Source organism: Solanum verrucosum, unplaced genomic scaffold (assembly GCF_900185275.1).
Source record: "Solanum verrucosum unplaced genomic scaffold, falcon-dt-bn FXZP01000196.1, whole genome shotgun sequence".
In the NCBI taxonomy this organism is placed as follows: domain Eukaryota; kingdom Viridiplantae; phylum Streptophyta; class Magnoliopsida; order Solanales; family Solanaceae; genus Solanum; species Solanum verrucosum.
The window spans coordinates 2,335,310-2,357,660 of NW_026020420.1; the positions used below are offsets into that span (position 1 = coordinate 2,335,310).

The window sequence follows — 22,351 nt, forward strand, 5'->3', positions numbered from 1 at the left end:
AGTACCACTTTAAATAAAAAAAGTTTCCAATAAAAGGTTGTTTTTTTTTTGGAATTTTTCACCTTGTCCTTTTTCAATTCCCCTTCCTTTTTCTTAAAGTAGGACTCTAGCTAATTTGTGCAGTCTTTTAATTATTTAAAAAAAATACTAAATCTGTATATTCCCAATATGTTTTTATAAATTTATTTATTTATTTTAGGAAAAAAAACTCCCTTTTTTTTTTTTTGGTTATACTAATTATGGAATCCTAGTAGTAAAAGAGTATCTCTTCTCTTTTTCCTATTTGGATTCAACAACTCCAACAAAATTACTTCTCTTTTCCTTTTCCTTATGGATTTGGATTACCTTTAACAATGGAGAAAAACATTATTATAAGGAAACTTATACACTAAGGAGAACCCAAAAAACCTCTATAAAAGAAGTAAAATCAATACTATTTCACATTCTTTAGCAATTTTAGTTCTTAGTTTTCAAACTTTTGTTTTTTCTCCTTTTTGAAAATCACTTTTTTTTGAGTTCTTGATTTTTTTTGTTAGCATAATCACCATGCCTATCAAGCAAGAACTCATTGACTTAACAGATGATTTAGATGATACCCAAATCACTAGAAACACAACTATGCATTATATGATTCCAGTAAAGAATAATGGTTTTGATGATTTTCAAGAAAGTCCTATGAAAAAAATTAAACTTGAAAGTCCTGTTTTTATTGCTCCTTTGTCAATTTGTCCATATAATAGTAATGAATTGGTTGTATCTTCACCTGTTAGTGTTCCAGTTGTTACTAGTTGTAAGCAATTCTGGAAAGCTGGAGATTATGATGGTAAGAAGGAGGGTTGTGCAGGTTTTTTCTCTGGGGCATATGATCAAACAGTTGGTATGGATCATGTAAGAGTTCACCCGAAATTCTTGCATTCGAATGCTACTAGTCATAAGTGGGCGTTGGGTGCTTTTGCTGAGCTTTTGGATAATGCAATGGATGAGGTTTGTAATGGTGCTACGTATGTTAGCGTAGACATGATGGATAACAAGAAAGATAAGGGGAGTAAGATGTTGTTAGTTGAAGATAATGGTGGTGGAATGACACCTGATAGGATGAGGCAATGTATGTCTCTTGGGTATTCCGCGAAAAGTAAGTTGGCAAACACGATAGGTCAATATGGAAACGGTTTCAAAACGAGTAGTATGAGGCTAGGGGGTGATGTGATTGTGTTTTCGCGGGGGAGAGATAGAGCAACGAATATGTTGACACAGAGTGTTGGAATGTTGTCATATACGTTTTTGAGGAGTACTGGGAAAGAAGATATTGTTGTTCCTATGATTGATTTTGTGAAGAGGGGAGGAACGTGGGAGATGTTGGTTCGGTCTACAGCTGATGTTTGGAAAAGAAATTCGGAGACTATAGTGCAATGGTCTCCTTATGAGAGTAAAAATGATCTATTTCAGCAGTTTGAATTATTGAAAGGTGATCAAGGGACGCGAATTATCATATACAATCTTTGGGAGGATGAAGAAGGAGGCACGGAGCTTGACTTTGACACTGATCCACATGACATTCAAATCAGGGGTGTTAGTCGAGATGAAAAGAAGATTGAGATGGCGAAAGAATATCCTAACTCGAGGCATTTTCTAACTTATCAGCATTCTCTAAGGAGTTATGCTTCGATTTTGTATCTGAGGCTTGCTCCTGGATTTCGGATAATTTTGAGGGGGAAAGATGTTGAACATCATAATTTGGTAAATGACATGATGTTTTCTGAGGAGATCACATACAGACCACAATCCGTTGGTTACGAAACGTTTGTGGCTACAGGAACTATTGGTTTTGTGAAAGATGCAAAACATCATATTGATGTTCAAGGTTTCAATGTTTATCACAAGAATAGGCTTATTAAGCCTTTCTGGAGGGTCTGGAATGCTGCGGGAAGTGATGGTCGCGGTGTGATAGGCATCTTAGAAGCTAATTTTGTGGAACCAGCTCATGATAAACAGGGGTTTGAGCGCACAATTGTTCTTGCTAGACTCGAGGCACGCCTACAATTTATACAGAAGAAGTATTGGTCTTCAAACTGTCATTTCATTGGTTATGCTAAGCGTCGCAATGTAAAGAACACTGCTGTCTCTCCAGATCAGGAACAACCAAACGCCGGGCACACAACCTGTCATGATGATGGATCTAATTTGAAATCGTCCAGAGTAGAACGCGAGAGGGGACCAGTTCATTCTTCAATAAAGGACAGTTCAGTGCATGAAGCATCTCAGGTGTATGCAGGGTCCGGGAAAGTGACCCAGCCAGTTCAGTTTTCAACACAAGCAAATCAAATTCCATTTATCTCCAACGTCAGCCGCAGAACCTGTCATGATGATACATCTAAATCAAAATCCACTGTAGGAGAACACGAGAACACGGTACCAGTTCATTCTTCAGTACAAGAAAGAAATCAAACTATGTGTGGAGAGCAAACTCAGCAAGTGTGTACGCTAAATAGGCAACCTGATGACACTCCAGAAAAAGCTTCTGCGCCTAAAAGAAAATCAGGTTCCCCATTTATCTCCAACGCCGGCCACACAACTTATCATTATGATACATCTAAATCAAAATCCATTGTAAGAGAACACGAGAACACGGTACCAGTTCATTCTTCAGTACAAGAAAGAAATCAAACTATGGTTGGAGATCAAACTCAGCAAGCGTCAACATCAAATAGGCAAACTCTGGGAAATTCAGTTGTAAAGATGGAAGATACTATGCCCGATGACTTGAGAGTAGAGAGCAGTAGTACTAAGAATAGTTTACAACAGGTTTTGCACCGTTTGCAGCAGGAAAGAGCCAGGAGTGAGACTCTAGCTCGCATGCTTATAGAAGAAAAAGCACGAGCGGCTAAGGAAGAACAGAGTATAAGGCAGCAGGAAAGAGCCAGGAGTGAGACTCTAGCTCGCATGCTTATAGAAGAAAGAGCACGGGCGGCTAAGGAAGAACAGAGTTTAAGGAGCAAATTAAAGGATGCTTCTGTTATCACACAAGATCTGCTCAATAAAGTGAGGCTGCTAGAAAGTAGCAGGATGAATGTTACCTGCAAAAATGAACGTTAACGTTGAGAAGTGACACAAAATATGCAGCTAAAGAACAACTGATGCACACTTCAAAGATCTGGCTATAGAAAATCCATTCAATATTAACATATACCTTAGATTTACTTTTTCTATTTTTCCTATGGATGTAGTTGCCTCTGTTGGCAACAGTTTTGCTTGATTGTTCTCAGTTTTTGATTATCAATACAAATATATTAACAACTCAAATTCCAGATGAAATGTTCATTCAATTTCGTATTTGCAGTTTAACTTAAATGAAGTTCTCACATTTATGCTTCATATCCATATGTTGTACAAAAGAGAATGAAAACTAAACCGATAACTGCACTCGAGTAACAGGATATTGTTTTACATTTTTCACATATACACTGATACATGCAGGTCTCAACATTTCAACTGTAGATATTGTGTTGCACAGAACACTGGTTGTGTTGATCTTAGTCTCTCAAAACATCTTTTAGCTATCATAAAAGGTAAAATATGGTGTTACTGTGTTAGTCTCCTTTAAATAAATTTGCTCACTCTTAAACAGCAATATCTCGGTATTTTTCTAGTTTTTCTTTCACCGAGCTCCTTCTCATGGATGCTATCCTCATAGGCAACCGTCACATTGTCCTCCTTCAATAACTTCTCCATTGTTTTCCCTGTTGTTGCTTCATCTGTTGAAGAGCATAGAGCGATGTGATGTGCCTCATCACCAGGAATTGCAGCATAAACATCCGGTGATGCTGGAGCAATCTTGTTATGGGGTGGTTCCCTTGTGCACAAACTAGAACTCGTGCACCTAAAGAAAAAGTTATTCGTAAGAAGTTAGAATAAGGATTTTCTCAGTTATAGAAGAAATTACTTAGCATATGATCCAAAACAATACATGTTCAAAAGGAAGGCAGACTATTCAAAGGGTGTGATTTTAACCTATGTTGCTCAGACTCTCCGAAAATGTTGCTACACTCATGTCGGATCCTTAAGAAATCCATTACTTTTGGAGGATCCAAAACACACTTGTAGGCATTCTTGAAGAGTCCGAACAAGATAGCTAGATTATAAGTTAAAACTATTTTTCGTGTTCACCAATCTTTCCTACCTGGAACAAGAGCTATCTCTGTGTTCATAAGAGGTTGCTTCTCTAAATTCCTGTTTGGGTATTACACCAAAATCTCCGACGTTTCTACCATCCTTATCAGCTTCTGATGATTTTGAATCTTGTAGACTGTATGTCTCCCCTTCTACTGACATTATGTTAGTGTCTGGAACTGTCCTGATTTCGAGGTTAAATCTATATTCCCTTATGATAGAAATAGCCTTATTTAAAGTTACTAAAGCTTGTTTGACCTCAGGGCTAATGCCAACATTCTCGTGCTTGCTCGGTTTCTGAACAAGTTGATTGACTGGAGAATAATGTATGTTCCTGTCATCCTGATTTTGATATTCGATCTTTTTACAGGCTTCGTCTTCAATCTCCTCGATTTCACTATGAACCTCTTGCTCGGGACATTTTTCATCATTCTTTCTTCTAGTTTCTTCATCAAGAGGAACTGCATTTTTCTTCATGTCTTGAAGTTCTAAAGGTATTTTATCGGAGTAAAGAGCTTCACGTATTCGAGCATACAGTGGATCCTTTAGAGCCTTGCTGAAGTCTTCATCACCTTTAGCAACTGAAGCTACTTCCTGCAATAACCATAGTAAATTACTTATAGGAGCATTAAGATATTGTTTATATCAAATTAAGTGCAAAATAGAAATATCTTTAACTTGGCAAACCTTTTTATAAAGCTTGAAACCACCACCTATGAGCTGCCTCGCGACGAAATTTATTAATGCTGAAGGTATAAAATTCAGCTTAATATCCAAATTTCCTATTGTCCTGCAAATTTTGAAGTAGAAGAAGATCAAAATAGATAATATAAAGTGGCAATCTTTAGTTCATTCATAACTTGGACTTTCCTATTTGCATATCTGTTCCTTAAGCTCCATGGATGTGTTCATTCTATAACAATCAATCAACTATAAACCAATCTTAAACTAGTCGCGATCAACTTTATGAATCCTCTGATCCATTTTCCTCAGTCTAAACAGTTCTCAAAATTTGACTATTTTTACACTGACAACTGACCACAACATTCTTCATGGAGCTCACATAGGCAAGTCATCAACCGGAGAATCAGTATAGCTCGATTGGTAAGAACATGCTCAATCTCTCCTAACTAGCATTTGGATATATGAGAAGTGTAAGTTACCTGAAGTAGCTTCGATTATCAGTAACTTTTTGTAGAGCAAAACCTCCCACAAGATCAACTCGTACTACATCCTGCACATTGGGTATCTCATCTTTGGAATAACTATGAGTACTTCTATCAACACTATCTAAGTCGGAGATCTGGACAAAAAACACATGAATACGATTACAGTTAAGAAAAATAAGAAATGTTAACGAGCCTTATGGACTTTCACGTGCTTACAGTATTGGCAACCACAACTATAAGACCATCTTGAAAGTATTCAAATGCAAATAAATGTACCACAGCTTCCCTTGCTGACAATGGCCTTGAGAGCTTCATCCTTTCTTCCAAGTAATTAAACACATATTAGCACATTTAGGAGCAGCATCAGAATGGGATGAATAATGCAATAGGAGGACTAACCTTACTAAACATATTTGTTCACCAGTTCTGACCTTTTGCAAGCACTGGGATGCCGCGATTTTAAAAGTTGGAATTGTAGTTTGTGGCCACCTGATAAGAAAGTGGCAAAATCATTAGTCTCGAATTCATTTGTTACCAAACGAATTACTTGAAATGGAAAATTCGTCTACTCTTTTGTCATAACGACTTTCAAATAGTGCATTAGTGAGCAGCAGTTAGGAATAGTTCTCACCACTTCCTGTAGAGTTCTGCCTCCCATGAAATGCATAAACCTGAAATATAATTTTTTTGGCTTACATTAAGCTTCTCCACTACTAAAGCAACAATCCAAAAATGAAGACGAGAGAGATATATCGTTGACATATATTAATTTAGCTTACAAACATCTATTGGACCATCCACATAGCCTTCAGCTAAGAGGGTATGATAAGGAGTGCCTTCTGGTCCCTCTCGATACATAACACGAATCTCCTCACTGTCCTGTTTTACCTACAGTAAAGAAGACAACTAGACCTTAAAGAGAAGGTAAAAAGAAAACGGAGCAACAGATAGTAAAAGTACTAACAACCACTGCTTGTCAAATTAGTTTAAACATAAACATTGGTTGGCAAGAGGTTTCAAGAGTTAGAAAAAAGCAGGGGCGGAGCCAGAGTTTAAGTTACGATTTTGGTCCAAATTTTGTATTTGTGTTAAGAAATCCATCAAGTAACTTAAAAAGGACTAGAATCCGAACCCATAAGCTTCAAATTCTGGCTCTGGAAAAAAAAGTGATCTATGTGTATAGGAAAGATAACATACTTTCCAACCATCGTGTGATGCCTCGGAATCAGTTACTGATGCACTCCTCAACATGCTCAGGAAGTTTGCCACTTCCTTGGTTCTTCTATCTACTAGATTTTCAATACATTCTGCACCAAAAACAAAGTACATGTGTTTGATGTTATAAATTTAATAGCAATTAGTTTGATGACACATTACTGAAATCGACTTAGAACTGACCGTGAAGATCACATTCTGATGAGCATAGGATTTGATTCTTGACAAGGGAATTAAGCTTATCATAATCGACAAGATCATCAGACGATAGCGTATCATCCAGTCTAGTTCTGTACTGAGAGATGTTACCATTGTCCTTCATATTGCATCTCCAAGAAAAAGGAAACAGTCCTCTAAAATTCATGAAAGATAAAAACTACAGTAAATGAAAATGAAACACAAACATACCTACAAATGTCTGTAAATCATAACTATACATCAAAATTTATACAAACAACAAATTTATTGACTCAAGATATATCTATGCAAAATGTACTTCTATAAACATTCTGCATTATGCCATTTATCAAAGTTCAATTATACACAAAAGGTGCATATGTCAATAAATATATCTAATATGGCTATGTAAATCATTATCCAAACCATTAAAACACTAAGGTCAAGTCAGTTAAATACCAGCTCATATAAGGTGTAGTGATATTGTAAATGATGTCTCAACCTTTTGGGAAAAAAACATACAGACTTGACCCAAAAGTACAATATCACACACCATAATAAGAGTAATTATTAATGGTGTGAGGCCTTTTAGGAAAAAAAACATACGAGTTTGGCCCAAAGCAGACAATATCACACACCATGATAAGAGTAATTATTAATGGTGTGAGGCCTTATAGGAAAAAACATACAAGTTTGGCCCAAAGCAGACAATATCACACTGTGATAAGAGTAACTCTTAATAGTGTGGCGAGTTTACCCTAAAACAGCCAGTATTACACACCACACCATGATAAGAGTAACTTTTAATGGTGTGAGACCTTTTAGGGAAAAAAAAACATATGAGTTTGGTCCAAAGCAGACTATATCACACTGTGATAAGAGTAACTCTTAATGGTATGAGGTCTTATGGGGAAAACCATGCGAGTTTTCCCCAAAACAGACAGTTCCACACACCATGATAAGAGTAATTGTTAATGGCGTGAGGGTTTTTAGGAAAAAACATACGAGTTTGGCCCAAAGCAGACAGTATCACACACCATGATAAGAGTAACAATTAATGGTGAAAGGCCTTTTAGAAAGAAAAAAAAAACATACGAGTTTGGCCCAAAATAGACAATATCATACCGTGATAAGAGTAACTCTTAATGATGTGAGGCTTTTTGGGAAAAATCATACGGACTTGATTCAGAGCGGACAATAATATCACACCATGATAAAAGTATCTTTGGCCTAACACAAACACACTTCCATCCCCCATCTTTTTTCCACTCACAAAACCAAATAAAATCACCAAAAACATCATACCAACACATAATCATAAAGAAAGAGTTCATATATACTCTGCTTGTAATGAGCATAAATAAAACATACCTTCAAGAATTATTATTCAGCTAAAAGTGTATACATGTTCATCAAAGTTTCTGCTCTTCTTAAGGCAGTAGAGTTGGAGATCTCAAGAGAAAATTAATGATTGAAATGATCAAGTTCAGTTGATATGAGACCACCAAGGTGGATATCTAACATGAGATTTTTCTTTAATTTCCAAATAACAAGGCAGAATTAATATATAGGAAAAATAAAAGAGAATAAAATCCAAACACATGTCGAAAATGTTTTTAAAAAAAATAGTAAGAATATTGAATGTGCATAAAAAAAAAGAATTTGAGAATTTACAAGGACATAATTTTAACACATTTTTTGTATTACCAAGTACTAATATTCTTTTCATAATGAAAATGGATATCAGATTAAATGAATTATGAAACTCTTTTGGAGAAAAGTAAAGTAAGCATAAAGCAACCAACCTTGATTGTGGTGCAGTGGTAGTGGGACTGCTCCACCCTTAATTAAAGATCTTGATTCGAGTCATGGGTATGTAGAAAATTATGTTGGGAGCGTCACACCCGAATGAGTCTTGCAATACACAATCCGAATTTAATCGGGGCTCCAATGCGGCCTCCGATAAAAAAAACATAAAGCAAGATAATGTACTTGGAAGTGTTGAAAGGTATTTTTTTTAATAAAAAAAATTATATTACAATTATTAGTATTCAAGGCTTGACTAATTCATAATCGTGTCCAATGATTTGATTAATACGAATTCAGGTTGTTGCATAGGGTTCATCAAATGAAAAAAATCAGAACTTTTAATTAAGAATAGAGAAATTTCATTAATTTTGGCGAAACTTGTTGAAAACATCAAGGAAGTTGGAATTTGGGAAAAGGTGTGCACTCTGGCAAAGATCATGGGAGACATGTACGATGTACCTATGATACAAACAATGCATAAATTACGATGGTAGCATAAGATCAAGATATCGATATTTTCATTAAAGTTTTGTTCATAATCTACTCTTAATTAATATCAAACAAGTTAATAGTTAGGGTTGTGTACGGTACGAAAAAAAATATTTTTCAAAATTTTCATGTTCAGTTAATTAAACTATTGAAAAATATTTTTATGATTGAAATTTTATATATTTGCTTTAAGAAATTTATAAAAAAATATGTACATATTAATACTCTATTTAATAATATAAAAAATAAAAATTCTGAACCATAAACTTTAAATTAGTTGGTTAGGAAAACTAAAGATTTGAGAGAGATAGTGCTAGCTAAAAAGCATCTTACTTTGTAATAAATATACTTTGAAAAAGAAGAATTTATTCTTGTATAAAAGTTTTATTAAAGTGACAGTGGTGCAAAAAAAGGTGCTTGGAAAGGAAAAGGGAAAGATATAATAACATAGTTCGATTCAATTGAATTCATTATTCTACGATCTATACTCACAATAGTTTATTCTGAACCTACTAATTTGATATTTCATATTTGATCATTTTCTTGATAGCTCATGGGCAACGATTTCATAATTTACACTTTTAAAACAGTCCTCTTCCAGAATAAATTATTGTGAGTATAGATCGTAGAATTCTTTAAAAATATATTCTTTTTATTGTAATTTATGTGATATACTTTTTATTTGGAATACTTCAAAAATGTTTGACAAATATTGTTTGTATATACAGTGTTAGAAATGTTTAAAATAAAAGTTCTTAAAATTCAAAACTATGAACTGATTTTTTTTAATTAAACTATTTTTTCAATAATTACTTTGTTTATATATTTTCTTTCATATAGTAAAATTACTTTGGGCCTAATCACACACTGATCAATTTAGGGGTGTGTATCGGTCGGTTCGGTTCGGTTATAAGTATTATCGGTTCGATTTATCGGTTTTCGGTTTTTAAATATGCTAAACCGATAGCCAAACCAATAAGATATTTGTTATCGGTTTTCGATTTAACCAATAAGAAAATGCTTTCAAAACAAATATATGACTTGTCCAATAATTTGACGCGATACGCATACATCGAAATAATCATTCCAAACGGGACAACAAGGACCAACTTGTTGTATTTTGGTCATCACAACAAAGACTTGGTTAATTTTCGATCACCATAATATATATAAAACGAGGTCCCCTTTATGCAATAAAGAGAATCAAATAAAACCCAATCATAGACAAAAGTCAAAACAGTAGCAAATGAGGCCATGCTTATGGTAACTAAATGAAGTTCTTACGTTATTTTAAAAAACACACACACACACACACAATTTGAATTCCTAATGTTAATCAAATTGCAGATATTTACAATCGTGCAAAACCTAATATTAGTCAATTATAAACTAACTAAAGTAAATAAGTAATACTAAAAAGTAAAACCTAAAGGTTAAATAACTAAAAGTAGAGAGGAGAGTTAATTGTTAAGTAGTGTTAATTATTGCGTAGGGTTTTATATATTTAGTCTAATATACTACTAATTATATTAATATTTTTTTTAATATATTATATATATGTATAACTAAAAATTAAAATAGTAAATTATTATATTCTTAATGGGTTATCGGTTAACCCAACAACCCAATATTAAAAACCAATAACGAACCGATAACCCAATAATTTTTTTTTTGTAAAACCATTAAATAACCGTTATCCCAATAATCCAATAACACTTTTTTCGGTTCGATTTATCGGTCGGTTCGGTTTTTGCACACCCTAGTGATCATATCAAATGGGCTGAAGGTATCTTTCACATCGGCCCATGATCTCAGTAGATTGGGCTTATCAAATATTACAGTTGATGGGACTGGGCTTTAGCCCTTCTTCCCAATTTAAGTGACAACGTTTGCACCACTAATTTTTTAAGTTAAATTGAATTAGATCAATTAAATATTATTTTTAAAAAAAAAAATGATATTCAAAAATTATATGAAAAATGTTATAAGTTGCAATATTTTTCATGTCAGTATGATTAAAAAATTACAGTATAAAATATTGGTCAAAGTTTACACATAATTTGAATCAAGAAAATGAGAATTGGGACAAAAGGAGCATATAGTCGTTGGGTATAAGTAGGTCGAGATGAGTAGGCAAGATACGATGAAGCTCATTAGTTAACACATAGTTATCTTGATAAGTTTTGTACTGAAATTGACAACTGACTGAACATATTTTGACAGCTCGTAAAAGTTCAAATTTAAGTTTTTGGATAAATTAATAGATATTTACTTGAAAAAAGATATTGAAATTATCTACGATGAGAATATAATGTATTCTTATTGCAATCAATAGAAAAATAGCCTATTTTAAATAGGTACCTTAATTTATCACAAATTGAACTTAATTAAACAAGAAACCAAAGTAGATTTAGAAAGAGACTATTTGTTTAATTTAATTAATCCCATGAAAAATGGAACCATTCCACAAATACAAAATGCACTGCTGTATAGATATAGAGAGTCAAAGAAAATGAGCTGTTTTTTTTAATTCATAAAAATAATTAAAAAAAACATGTATTGATCCTTCTTTCTCAATTTATGTGATACTGTTTAATTGTTTAAGAATGACATATTTTATATTTAGTAGTAATTTTAACTTTAAACTTCTCATTTATCTTTAATGAGATGATCTATAAGACTAATAACCACTCAAATATCCGTGACATGTTTTAGACCATAAATTTCAAAATCGTTCTTTTATATATTTAGCTTGTGTCCAATCAAATATCATCATATAAACTGAGACGGAGGATATATTATAAGAAACAAGTTTGATGATTGAAAAATTGGAATTATTTTATTCTATTATGTGATTGATTTCACTATCAAAAAACAAGTTGTCAAAGTCAATGACGTATATACTAAGTTTTTTTTTTTGTACCTAATTAACGAGTTCTATTGTATGATTAATTAATATTTGTGTCAATGAGAACACTTTATTTCAAATAATCGTAATGCTTATTTTCATATTGCAAATGACACCACATATGATTACAAGTTGCATGGCAGTTAACTGATATCATTATTTAATGTGCAATAATGAAACTTAATTATTTAAATAAAAAATTGATGGGGTACTCTCACAATTGAATAATTTGTGACATATATATATACTAATAAACTAACAACAAATCATGAACTCTTGGATTAATAATAATAATAATAATAATAAATAATAATAATAATAAAATAATAATAATATTATTCCTATTTCCTAAAAAAAAATAAACGCTACTTTAATATATGAAACATAAGATTTTAGGTGTTTGCAACTTTTAAATATAATAAAAATTAAATAGGCATGATATGCACTAAAACTTTGGTGCATGGAACGTGCATTTCTTAGACTTATTATATTAAGAATAGAGATGGAGCCAAATTATTTATTTATGATTTTTCCATCCGTTCTAATATTCATTTGACAAAATCTGAATTTACGTATTGTGTAATTTATTTTTTTAAATTGGTGTTTTTAATAAAAAAAAATTATTTCTCAAAACTCAAACTCAAGCGATAAAATTAAAGAGTAAAGAAATACCAGCAATTTCATTACGACTCATATTGATAGTCAAAAAATTTATTAACCAGCTATATAAGTAAACTTCTAATTAATTTACTATTGGATAAAGTTAGAAAAAATTTGGTGGGTAGCAGAAAAAGACGTTGCTTACATGAAACAAAGCTTACAAAGTTGCAATAAGAAAATGATAGATTAGACTTTAGAGGACGTTGAAATCTCTTCTTATTTTTGTGGTCGTTCACAAATTGAAATTCGATTAATTCAGATTTGCAATTATATAAGGTTTATTCGGAAAAAAAAACATCTTCTATTAAAGATTTCTTCATGTTTAGGATTTCAAAGTGAGACCTTTGATTAAAGAAGGAACAATCTCATCCACTGCATCATATCCTTTGACGATGTGATCAAGATGTTTACATCTCAAACCTTCCATTCAAGCATGAAATGAAGCAAAAAGTGCTAGCATTTAAATTATATACATTATAGGTATATTAATATATTTCAACTATCATCAATATAATTTAATCAAACCTTCCATATAATTTTATTTTTCTCTCCATTAATATTCCTTTTATTCATTTATCTCACATCCAATTTCATTTTTTTTCCAACCAAAACAATGCCACCAACCTTTCATTCATTTATCTCACGTAAAACCAACTCTTTTACCATATCATTTCATTTTTAATAAGTTGTAGCAAATAAATACTTCCTCTGTCTCAATTTATGTGGGATTTTTTATTTTTCGAGAGTCAAATAATTTAAGTTTGATCGGAAATTTGTGTGTGGAATCTTCAAATTTTTTTAAATGAATAATTTATATACTTGTAAGCTACGTAAAAAGTACTATAAGTCACAATAATTGACAATTCAAAATAATTAAAAGATAAATGAAAAATTAATGATCAAAGATAGACTTCTTTGAATCTTGAAATCCGAAAAGTGTCACATAAATTGTGACGGAGGAAGTGTATCTTATTTTTAATATTCTATCTTCATTTTTTTTTAAAAACCAAAACGCCACTAATCTTCCCTTTCTTTTTTTTTTTTCAAATCTCTCACGTAAGCCATTGACTTCCAATTTTTTTTTTTAATTGGACCAATTTCTTTTTCATCTTATACCAAGTTAAATAGCTAACCAAATAAAAACCACTCCCATATAATTCTCATAAAACCAACTCTTTAATTTCCACAATATCATCATGAACACCACCATCACCTCCGATCCAAATTCCGGCACCGGGTGGTTCCTCGGATCGGAACAAATCCGGGGATTCGACTATGCCATTGGTGTTTCCGCTAGCATTGTTCTATTGTTTGCATCCATAACAATGACTTCATATTTATGTACTCGAAATCAAACACCACAAAGAATGATAAATCGCGATGACAATAATTGTGTGGATGTGGAAATGAGGATTGATGAAGCAACACTTTTGAGTTACCCTAAGTTGTTATATTCAGAAGCTAAGGTGAATTATTATAAGGATTCATCATCAACAACTAGTAGTTGTTGTTCAATATGTTTAGGTGATTACAATGATAATGATATGCTAAGGTTGTTACAAGATTGTGGACATTTGTTTCATTTGAAATGTGTGGATCCTTGGCTTATGTTGAATCCAACTTGTCCAATTTGTAGAACATCACCATTGCCAACACCACAATCTACTCCTTTGGCTGAGGTTGTTCCTTTGGGTTCTAGACCTTCGGGATTGATGTTGCAGTAAAAATTCTGACTCTGCTACTGACTTCTTGGCTTAAGGTTTTGTAAGTGAGTTACAATAACCAATTATAATACTGATCATGGAGTATTACAATAAAACATGGTCTTTAAAAGATAGGGAGAGGCAGATTACATGAATTTACATTTTACTATATGGTCATTGACTTGTATTATTGCATGAAAGTCATCGAACTATTTTTTCTAATTGGCTAGAAAGCTTCAATTCTAATTAGAAATCATTATTTTGCGAAATGAGTTTGTTAGAATTGTTATCATTTTAAAAAATAAATGACTATGATTTATTTTGGAATAAGGGTCTGAAAAATACACCCAACTTTGGTCAGATTTGCTGTTGCGATACTAAACTTTCATGAGGACCTATTACCTCCCTACACTATTTAATATCGTATTTTAAATTCATGTCATGTAACATAAAATAAATAAAAATAGTCATCATATAATATATGACCACCTAAATCTTTGGTGCATGGAACGTGCAATTAGTAGAGTGCTCATTAAGAAGAGAGAGAAAGAGTCAAATAAATTATTAACTAATTAAACTTATAATTAATTTACTATTGATTAAAGTTGAAAAAATGTAGCAGAAAAAGATGTTGATCACATGAAACATAGCTTACAAGATAATGATAGATTAGACTTTAGAGAACGTTGACATCCCAAAATTTTCCATCCAAGCAAGACTTGTACTCCTCGAGTCTTAAATTATCTATCGTAATTTTTTTTTATACATTCCTTAAAAAAAAATACCTTTTCTATTATATATTAATTGTTCTAAAATACTTGTTACTTTACAAAATAAAAAAGGAATCATTTATCTTAACAATTTATAGTTCCTTTTTTAAAGTGTAAACAGGTTTGTAAAGTTTCAAAAGAAAAATTAAGAAGTAAATTAGTAAAAATGTCTTTGTTTATGATTTATTAAGGAGCATGTAAAGAATAAAGTGAACAACTAATACAAAACGGAGAAATATTAGTTAGGAGGCTAGGAAAAGTGATTTTATTAAACATTGATATTTGAACAATCATAACATCACTCATAATTGAGGTGTCTTCAAGAACAATACAACCACTACAATTAAAATAAAAAAAATGTTTTAAGCTTTACCAGTAACTTGAAATAACTATTTTTAAAAATTACGACACATAATTTGAGACAAACGGAGTACAAAAATAAAAGCACTATAGTCTAATATATATCCATTCATATATATATTCACTAGAAAACACTCAACTTTTTCTCTTTTTATTAAATAGTACGTATTCTTTTTTGTTCATTTCTTTTTCAAGTCCAAATTCATTTCATTCAATCAAAACCGTTGACTTTTCATATAATTATCTTAATTTGGACCATTTCCTTAATTTTGGTCTTATAATACCAATGGCCAAACCAAACCAAAAAACCACTCCCATAGCCATAATTCTCTTAAAAAAAACATCATGAATAACACCCTCTCCGATCCAAGTTCCGGCACCGACGGGTTCCTCGGATCGGGTCATATCGGAGGGTTTGGGTATGGGATCGGTGTCTCAGTAGGTATTCTTCTTTTAATTACAACTATAACCCTCACATCATATTTTTGTACTCGAAATCAAACGACAGAGTTACCACCACCAAGGAGAATACATAGAATTAATCGAAGTACGTTACAACATGATGGTCAAGACAATAACAACAATTGTATAGTCGATATTATTGGGATCGACGAAACAACTCTTTTAAGTTATCCTAAGTTGTTGTACTCTGAAGCTAAGGTAAATCATAAAGACACAACAGCTAGTTGTTGTTCAATATGTTTAGCTGATTACAAGAATAAAGATATGTTGAGATTATTACCAGATTGTGAACATTTGTTTCATTTGAAATGTGTGGATCCTTGGCTTATGTTGAATCCAAGTTGTCCTGTTTGTAGAACATCTCCTTTGCCAACACCACAATCTACACCTTTGGCTGAGGTTGTTCCTTTGGCCACTAGACCTTTGGGATGAATTCACTGCTCGACTAATTCAGATTCATACAACATAAAGCTCGTTAAGGTGAAACGTACGCTTCCGATTGAAGATTTAATCTCTACATTGGTAATGATAATAGTATCTTGATCTTGTTTCTTTGGCAACTTGATATTTGGATGACTGACTCGACTAATTCAGATTCACACCACATAAAGCTCGTCAATGAGATTTCTTTCATTGGTAATTAATTACATTAGTTTCTTGAACTTGTTTGTTTTTCTTATAATTGCTTTGCGTAAACTGTAGATTAATTAGTTTTTTTACATTGACCCCATTTTCTGAAAATTTTAGCGTAGTTGTAAATTTTTAGTCCTTGAAAAGGGAAACATTGATTAGTCAATTTCTTGATTTTTTTGTGTGTGTTATTTGATTCTCTTTTTTTCTTCCTATTTCCTCTTCTTTTATGAATGTTATTATAAGGTATATTAATTAATTAGGAGTAAATTTTAGAAATAACATATATAAAAGACATAATAAGGTTATATAATTATAGTTTCGATAATTGCGCTTCATAGCTATAGTTTTGTTTGCTATGGATATTTCAAGTTATTTGTATATTTCGTTTGTCCGTTTGTATATTTTGCTTGCGAATATATAAATAAGGTAAGTATATACAAATTATGTATTTATACATTTATGATTTTTTCAGAACTCCGTTTGTATATTTCGCTTGCCAATATACAAACATGGTAATTTATTGTGAATTTTTCATAAATCATACAAAATAGTGAGGGTAAGCATATACAAATTAGGGATTTATACAATTAGGAACTGAATTAACAAAATTCTGATTTATACAATCAGGTGAATTATATAATTTTGGGTGAGTTATACAAATTAAACAAATAGAAAAATTTAAGAAAACTATGATTGCGAATCACATTTTTCAAAACAGTAGCTATAACATTTCATATCGTTGCACAATTTTCCCATTAATTAATAGGTGGACTAAACAATTAGGGCGGTTATTGATTAATTAATTGCGTTAATGAAATCAAAACTAATCCCAGTATAAAATTATGAACAAGTAAATTAGTAGTTACAATATATTTGGTTGGTTGCATTTATTAGAAATATAACCTCTATAACATATATTTCAATTTTTGATGATATGTAAATTCATATTGTTAATTACTTGCATTAACGGTGACGAAATCAAGAAGTTTTTTCAAAAATATTCAAACTTTAAAAAGTACGAAAATGTTCTCAATTAAGGGTAGTCAATATTCAATATCGTTATAGACTTCTAAAAGCTAATATTTCACCTAACGTACTACTTTATGTAAGATAAAACATCAAATGTGGAAAAGTGTATTAATAATACAGAAAAAGCTTAGAGTAAACAATTAAAAATCTTATTGCAGTAGGTATTTTTTGTCTAATCTTCCACCAAATGAATGATTGTTACATTATAGTAATTTAAGTATAACTAATCTCCGAATCAATTTGACCACTTAATACTATTCTTTTTTGTGGTGTAATTAGGGCTGGACATAAAATATTGAAAATCGAATAAATTTTTTTGATAATTTAATATTATGGTATTCGAGAGTAAAATTTTAGAATAATGGTATTTGACTTTGAGTTTGACATGAAACATTAGTACCATTTGGTATTTGGTATTTCCCGAATACCGAATTATTTATTTAATGAAGGTCATATATCAACATGTTTATTACTCAGTAGTACAAGTCAAAAGAAAAAGTTAAAGAATAAACATAAACAACCCAAATACATATGTTTTTTTTAGTAGTATTAATTTATTTTTCTTGATATTTTTTTACTTGTTGATTTTCTATCATATCATATCTCCACATTAAAAAAAAATAGAAGTAATTGGAGAACTATTGTATTAACCTTGTAATACAATTGGCCAACACTTCAATATGGTATTGCCAAATACCGTATCAAACCGAAGTTTAATGTACCGATTATAGAATTACCGAACTGAAATTTAAAAATTTAATCATTAATATCTACTTTTAACTATCAATTACCAAATTCAAATTTGAAAATCCCAAACTGAATACCAGACGCCCATCCCTAGGTAATTGTCAACAAACTTACTTTTGATTTGTAAAAGGGAGTCTCCCTCGTGAATCCGTGATGATGATATTCTGTTTTATTTTTAAGGGTGTGTTTAATACGAAGGTTGGACAAAATTTCGAAAAATAATTTCAATGTATATTTGCACGTCACCAACATGGGTTGTGGTGCATTGGTGGGAGTGCTTCACCCTTAACCAGAGATCTCGGGTTCGAGCTCTGGAGATGGAGAAAATTTAGTTGGGAGCATCACATCCGAATGGGCCTTGCAGAGTGCGATTCGAATTAAATCGAAGCTCTACTATAGACTTCGGACTATATTTGCAACGTCAAAGTCCATCACAATCCTTTATGACACTTTCACCCTCACTCATATGCAAGGTGACTCAAAAGGAGAGGCTAATAAAGTTCCACCACCACCAAAAAAAAGTTTCTAAAAAAAAATCGAGGCTCCAAAAACTTTTAATTAATAGTGATTTTTTTCTTAGACAATATTGAAATTTATTTATTTTAATTAAAAAAAAAGTTCATATAATTAATAAAAAAGTTTTGTAGAAATATTTTAGAGTTTTGAATTGAACTTCTCACGATCTTTATATTAATAAATTAAATTTATGTAACAATATCCAACAGATTTCATTATAATCACATGGTAAAATTTTATTAATTTAAAATCAAGGACTTTAATAAATATGATACTACTCCACGAATAACAAGTATAGAAAACAAAGAAGAAAGTTCCTCCTTTTTCTCCTTTTGCTATACTAGTTTTATCACTGTCTTAACCACACAAAAAACAATTAAAACTTTTGCTCATTGACTACCAGGTTTCCATTGTACTCTGGTGGAATAAGGCTTCTCTAACTTAATATTCTTGCTGAGATAAATAAACAAGGAGTCTGAGCGGGAAGTGTAAATCCAAAAGTATGTGGCCCCGAAGAATTAAAAAGAATTGTAAGTGTAGTTAAGATGATCTCCAGATGAGAACCTTTTTAGTTGCTAGTGTATGAACCAAATAAGAGAACTTGATCAATAAAATCTTTCCATCTTCATTATAGTCCTGCAAAAAGAGAAAATTTTGAAATTTTAGTCATCTTGATATTTCATTCTCATTACCCATCTCATTTGACTATCAAATGAATCAAATAAGAAAAGTATTATAATGTTGGAGTTTACCATGAAAATTTTCTAGTGTACATGCAACAAATAAATCATTCTCCAAGGACAACAAAGCTTATACAATAATTCTCAAAAGAGTAACTGAAGAGTTAAACAAACAAGTACAATCTTAACACATGCACAAAACAGAAGGTCTTAACAACACAATTACAATCTTAACAAAGGCTCAAAACAAAAGGTCTTAACAACACGAGTACAAGCGTAAGACATGCCCAAAATAGAAGGTCTTAACAACACAATTAGAAGCTTAACACAGGCAAAAATAGAATGTCTTAACAACACAATTACAAGCTTAACAACCACAAGTCCTAGCCATAGCAGATACAAGTCTTATGCATAATAGCAACAGTGTTAGTCACAATAGCCACAGTGTTACCCACGGTGCTAGTTAACAAGTTTCTTTGCCTTTCCCTTTGCTTGGTTTGTCTCCTTAACCCTTCCCTTTTCTTGGTTTGTCTCCTTAACCTGTCAAATGTAAAGAGTAAAACATAAACCTTGTCAAATGTAAAAGAGTAAATACATTCATCCAACCTACTGAATTGACAAGTTAACTACAGAAATTGGTCACATCTGGTTAAGGCGTGTTATTTTTTCACAGAGAATGAGAAGCTAGCCAAAAAGACGAAACAGAGACTCGTAACAATCATCAACAGACTACTAATCATGTCTTTAAGAAGTTTCATCAACAGACTACTAATCATGTCTTTAAGAAGCTGGGGAGATAAGTCTTGTGAGCTGCACTTTTTGCTACTTCTGCTTCCAACTTCTACTTCCAAATAGGAAAATAGGGCACCATCAAATATGTTGATCTCATTAGAAATTATAAGACGACCAAAATCTTATTAAGATTTTATAAGATCCAATGTTTATATCAAATTAGTAAATGCAAAATGCAATAAGTGCAAACTACAGTGATGCTTGATCAGAAACTTGCACCAATACACACAGTTATAAGTGTGATCAATATAATATCTACCACTTTAAGAACTTAAGGATTAATGAAAGAACTTTATGATTGATAGCCCAAAAAATCTAAAATAAGTGTCAGAACCTCATAGTTTATTCATCTGAATGCGTCTTGATTGTTACCCAAATATAGTGCGAAAAACTTATAGAAAAATGAATCAGCTCATACCTAAAAGAGCAAAACCATAAAGAGTAACAGAGGAAAGACAAAGCAGGAGAAACACAAGTTTGATTTTGGCTATGGGAGTACCTGTGGAGGCACACTTGTAACCCTAAAGCTATGTGGATGTGTGTACAAGCTACACTTAGCAAGTTAAAAGAAGCAGTACATATAGAATCAAATGACGAAATTATCCTTGGTGTGGTACAACGAAACTCATGAAACTATTACTCTACTTAAAGCTACCGAAACTATTACTCTAGTTAAAGCTAAATTTTATAAGTCTTGTTCCTGAATTAGAAAATGGTAAAAGTAAATGAGAGGTGAAATTTCTTTCACCTTGCGATACATGCCCTCATAGCAGGACCCAGAAAAGCAAGATGGTATAGTGATGAAAGTGCAACCAAACTTACACTATTACTGCAGTTAAAGACAAAGATTAGAAGTCTTGTTTCTGAATTGGAAATACAAAAAGTAATGAGAGGCGAATTTCTTTTACCTTGCCATACATGTTCTCATACCAGACTTGATATTTCTGTCTCTTTCGAGTAATGAAATTTTGGGTGAATTATACCAGCTACTATAGGAAAACAACCCTTCTTCAAGCCATTAATCTATCAAACAATAAGCTAAACCCAAATTTAGGAACCCATAATTACACAATAAGATCTACTACACTTAAGCAAAAGGTAACAACTTAAGCTAACAAATGCAACATTGACGAAAACATAAATCGACGAAACAAAGACGGAAAGATGTATGTCAGTAGGGTCCTCTAAATCCCTGAAAATCCCAAATTTAGGAACCCATAATTACACAATATAGTAGCTTTGAAGAAATTTTTATATGTATACCAACATATTAGAATAACCACATGCAGTTGTAGACACATAAATTTTATTGGATTTCATTCATACAAAATTTAGATTAAATCCATGTTTATTTGGGTTGAATGATTAATTTGGGTTTTACAAATAAATAAGTCAATTTTTATTAAATTCAAGTCCAAGGTCCATTTCACCTTGAAGCCCAAACTCATGCCATGTGTCACAATGACTAGGCATCCAAGACCAACAAGGTGACACCACGTGTCCAAATAAGGTGGTAGTCCCAGTCAAATGCAAGAACCAATCACAATGCGCCAAGTGTTAAAATGACATCCTTTGACCAATCACAAGCAACCTTGTCCACTCCCTACAACTATAAATAGGGTATAGACATGACATTCAAATGGGAGGAAGAAAACCCTTCAAGAAGCATTCTACAATTAGAGAAAGCTACAACACCAACTGTATAGCTCTTCGAATGAGTGATCAACGGAGTTCTTCTCGGAGATCGACTTGAATAAACGAAGTGCTTCACGACGTTCCCGAAAATCAAATACATCTCAAGGAGGTCTACATCATCCTACATTCAAGAAATACGCTATTGAAGGCCCTCGAATCATGAAGAAGTTTTGGCATAAAGAAAACTCTTCCACAAGCATTCGACAATTGGAGAAAGCTACAACATCAACTACATAGCTCTTCGAAGGAGTGGTCAATGAAGTTCTTATCGGAGATCGATTTGAAACGACGAAACGCTTTCCGACATTCCCGGTGATCAACATCATCTCAAGGAGGTTTACATCATCCAACAATTTGAGAAGTACGCTAC

At 32.2% G+C, this 22,351-nt stretch overlaps 4 protein-coding genes across 5 annotated transcripts; 3 read left to right on the forward strand and 1 right to left on the reverse strand.

The window, feature by feature from the left end:
• The first annotated feature begins 543 nt into the window (after nt 1-543).
• LOC125807060 (protein MICRORCHIDIA 7-like) lies at nt 544-3,237 on the forward strand. Its single transcript, XM_049486818.1, has one exon. The coding sequence runs from the start codon at nt 547-549 to the stop codon at nt 3,091-3,093; it is 2,547 nt and encodes an 848-aa protein (XP_049342775.1). The 5' UTR covers nt 544-546; the 3' UTR covers nt 3,094-3,237.
• A 353-nt stretch (nt 3,238-3,590) lies between these two features.
• On the reverse strand, nt 3,591-8,264 carry LOC125807067 (uncharacterized). 2 transcript variants are annotated; one of them, XM_049486827.1, is made up of 11 exons: nt 8,100-8,264; nt 6,735-6,904; nt 6,534-6,643; nt 6,116-6,224; nt 5,968-6,007; nt 5,736-5,825; nt 5,553-5,652; nt 5,331-5,470; nt 4,855-4,957; nt 4,178-4,761; nt 3,591-3,877 (listed from the first exon to the last, which is right to left on the reverse strand). In XM_049486827.1, exons 2-11 carry the CDS (start codon nt 6,871-6,873, stop codon nt 3,598-3,600), a joined length of 1,695 nt encoding a protein of 564 aa, XP_049342784.1. In that variant the 5' UTR covers nt 6,874-6,904; nt 8,100-8,264; the 3' UTR covers nt 3,591-3,597. The 2 variants fall into 2 exon arrangements, with proteins under 2 accessions (XP_049342784.1, XP_049342783.1); XM_049486826.1 differs by lacking the exon at nt 8,100-8,264 and having other exon boundaries at nt 6,735-7,002.
• Nucleotides 8,265-13,790: 5,526 nt separating this feature from the next.
• LOC125807124 (RING-H2 finger protein ATL70-like) lies at nt 13,791-14,337 on the forward strand. The gene has a single exon (XM_049486894.1). It carries the CDS (start codon nt 13,791-13,793, stop codon nt 14,316-14,318), a length of 528 nt encoding a protein of 175 aa, XP_049342851.1. The 3' UTR covers nt 14,319-14,337.
• A 1,435-nt stretch (nt 14,338-15,772) lies between these two features.
• LOC125807123 (RING-H2 finger protein ATL70-like) lies at nt 15,773-16,345 on the forward strand. The gene has a single exon (XM_049486893.1). It carries the CDS (start codon nt 15,773-15,775, stop codon nt 16,319-16,321), a length of 549 nt encoding a protein of 182 aa, XP_049342850.1. The 3' UTR covers nt 16,322-16,345.
• The last annotated feature ends 6,006 nt before the right edge of the window (nt 16,346-22,351 follow it).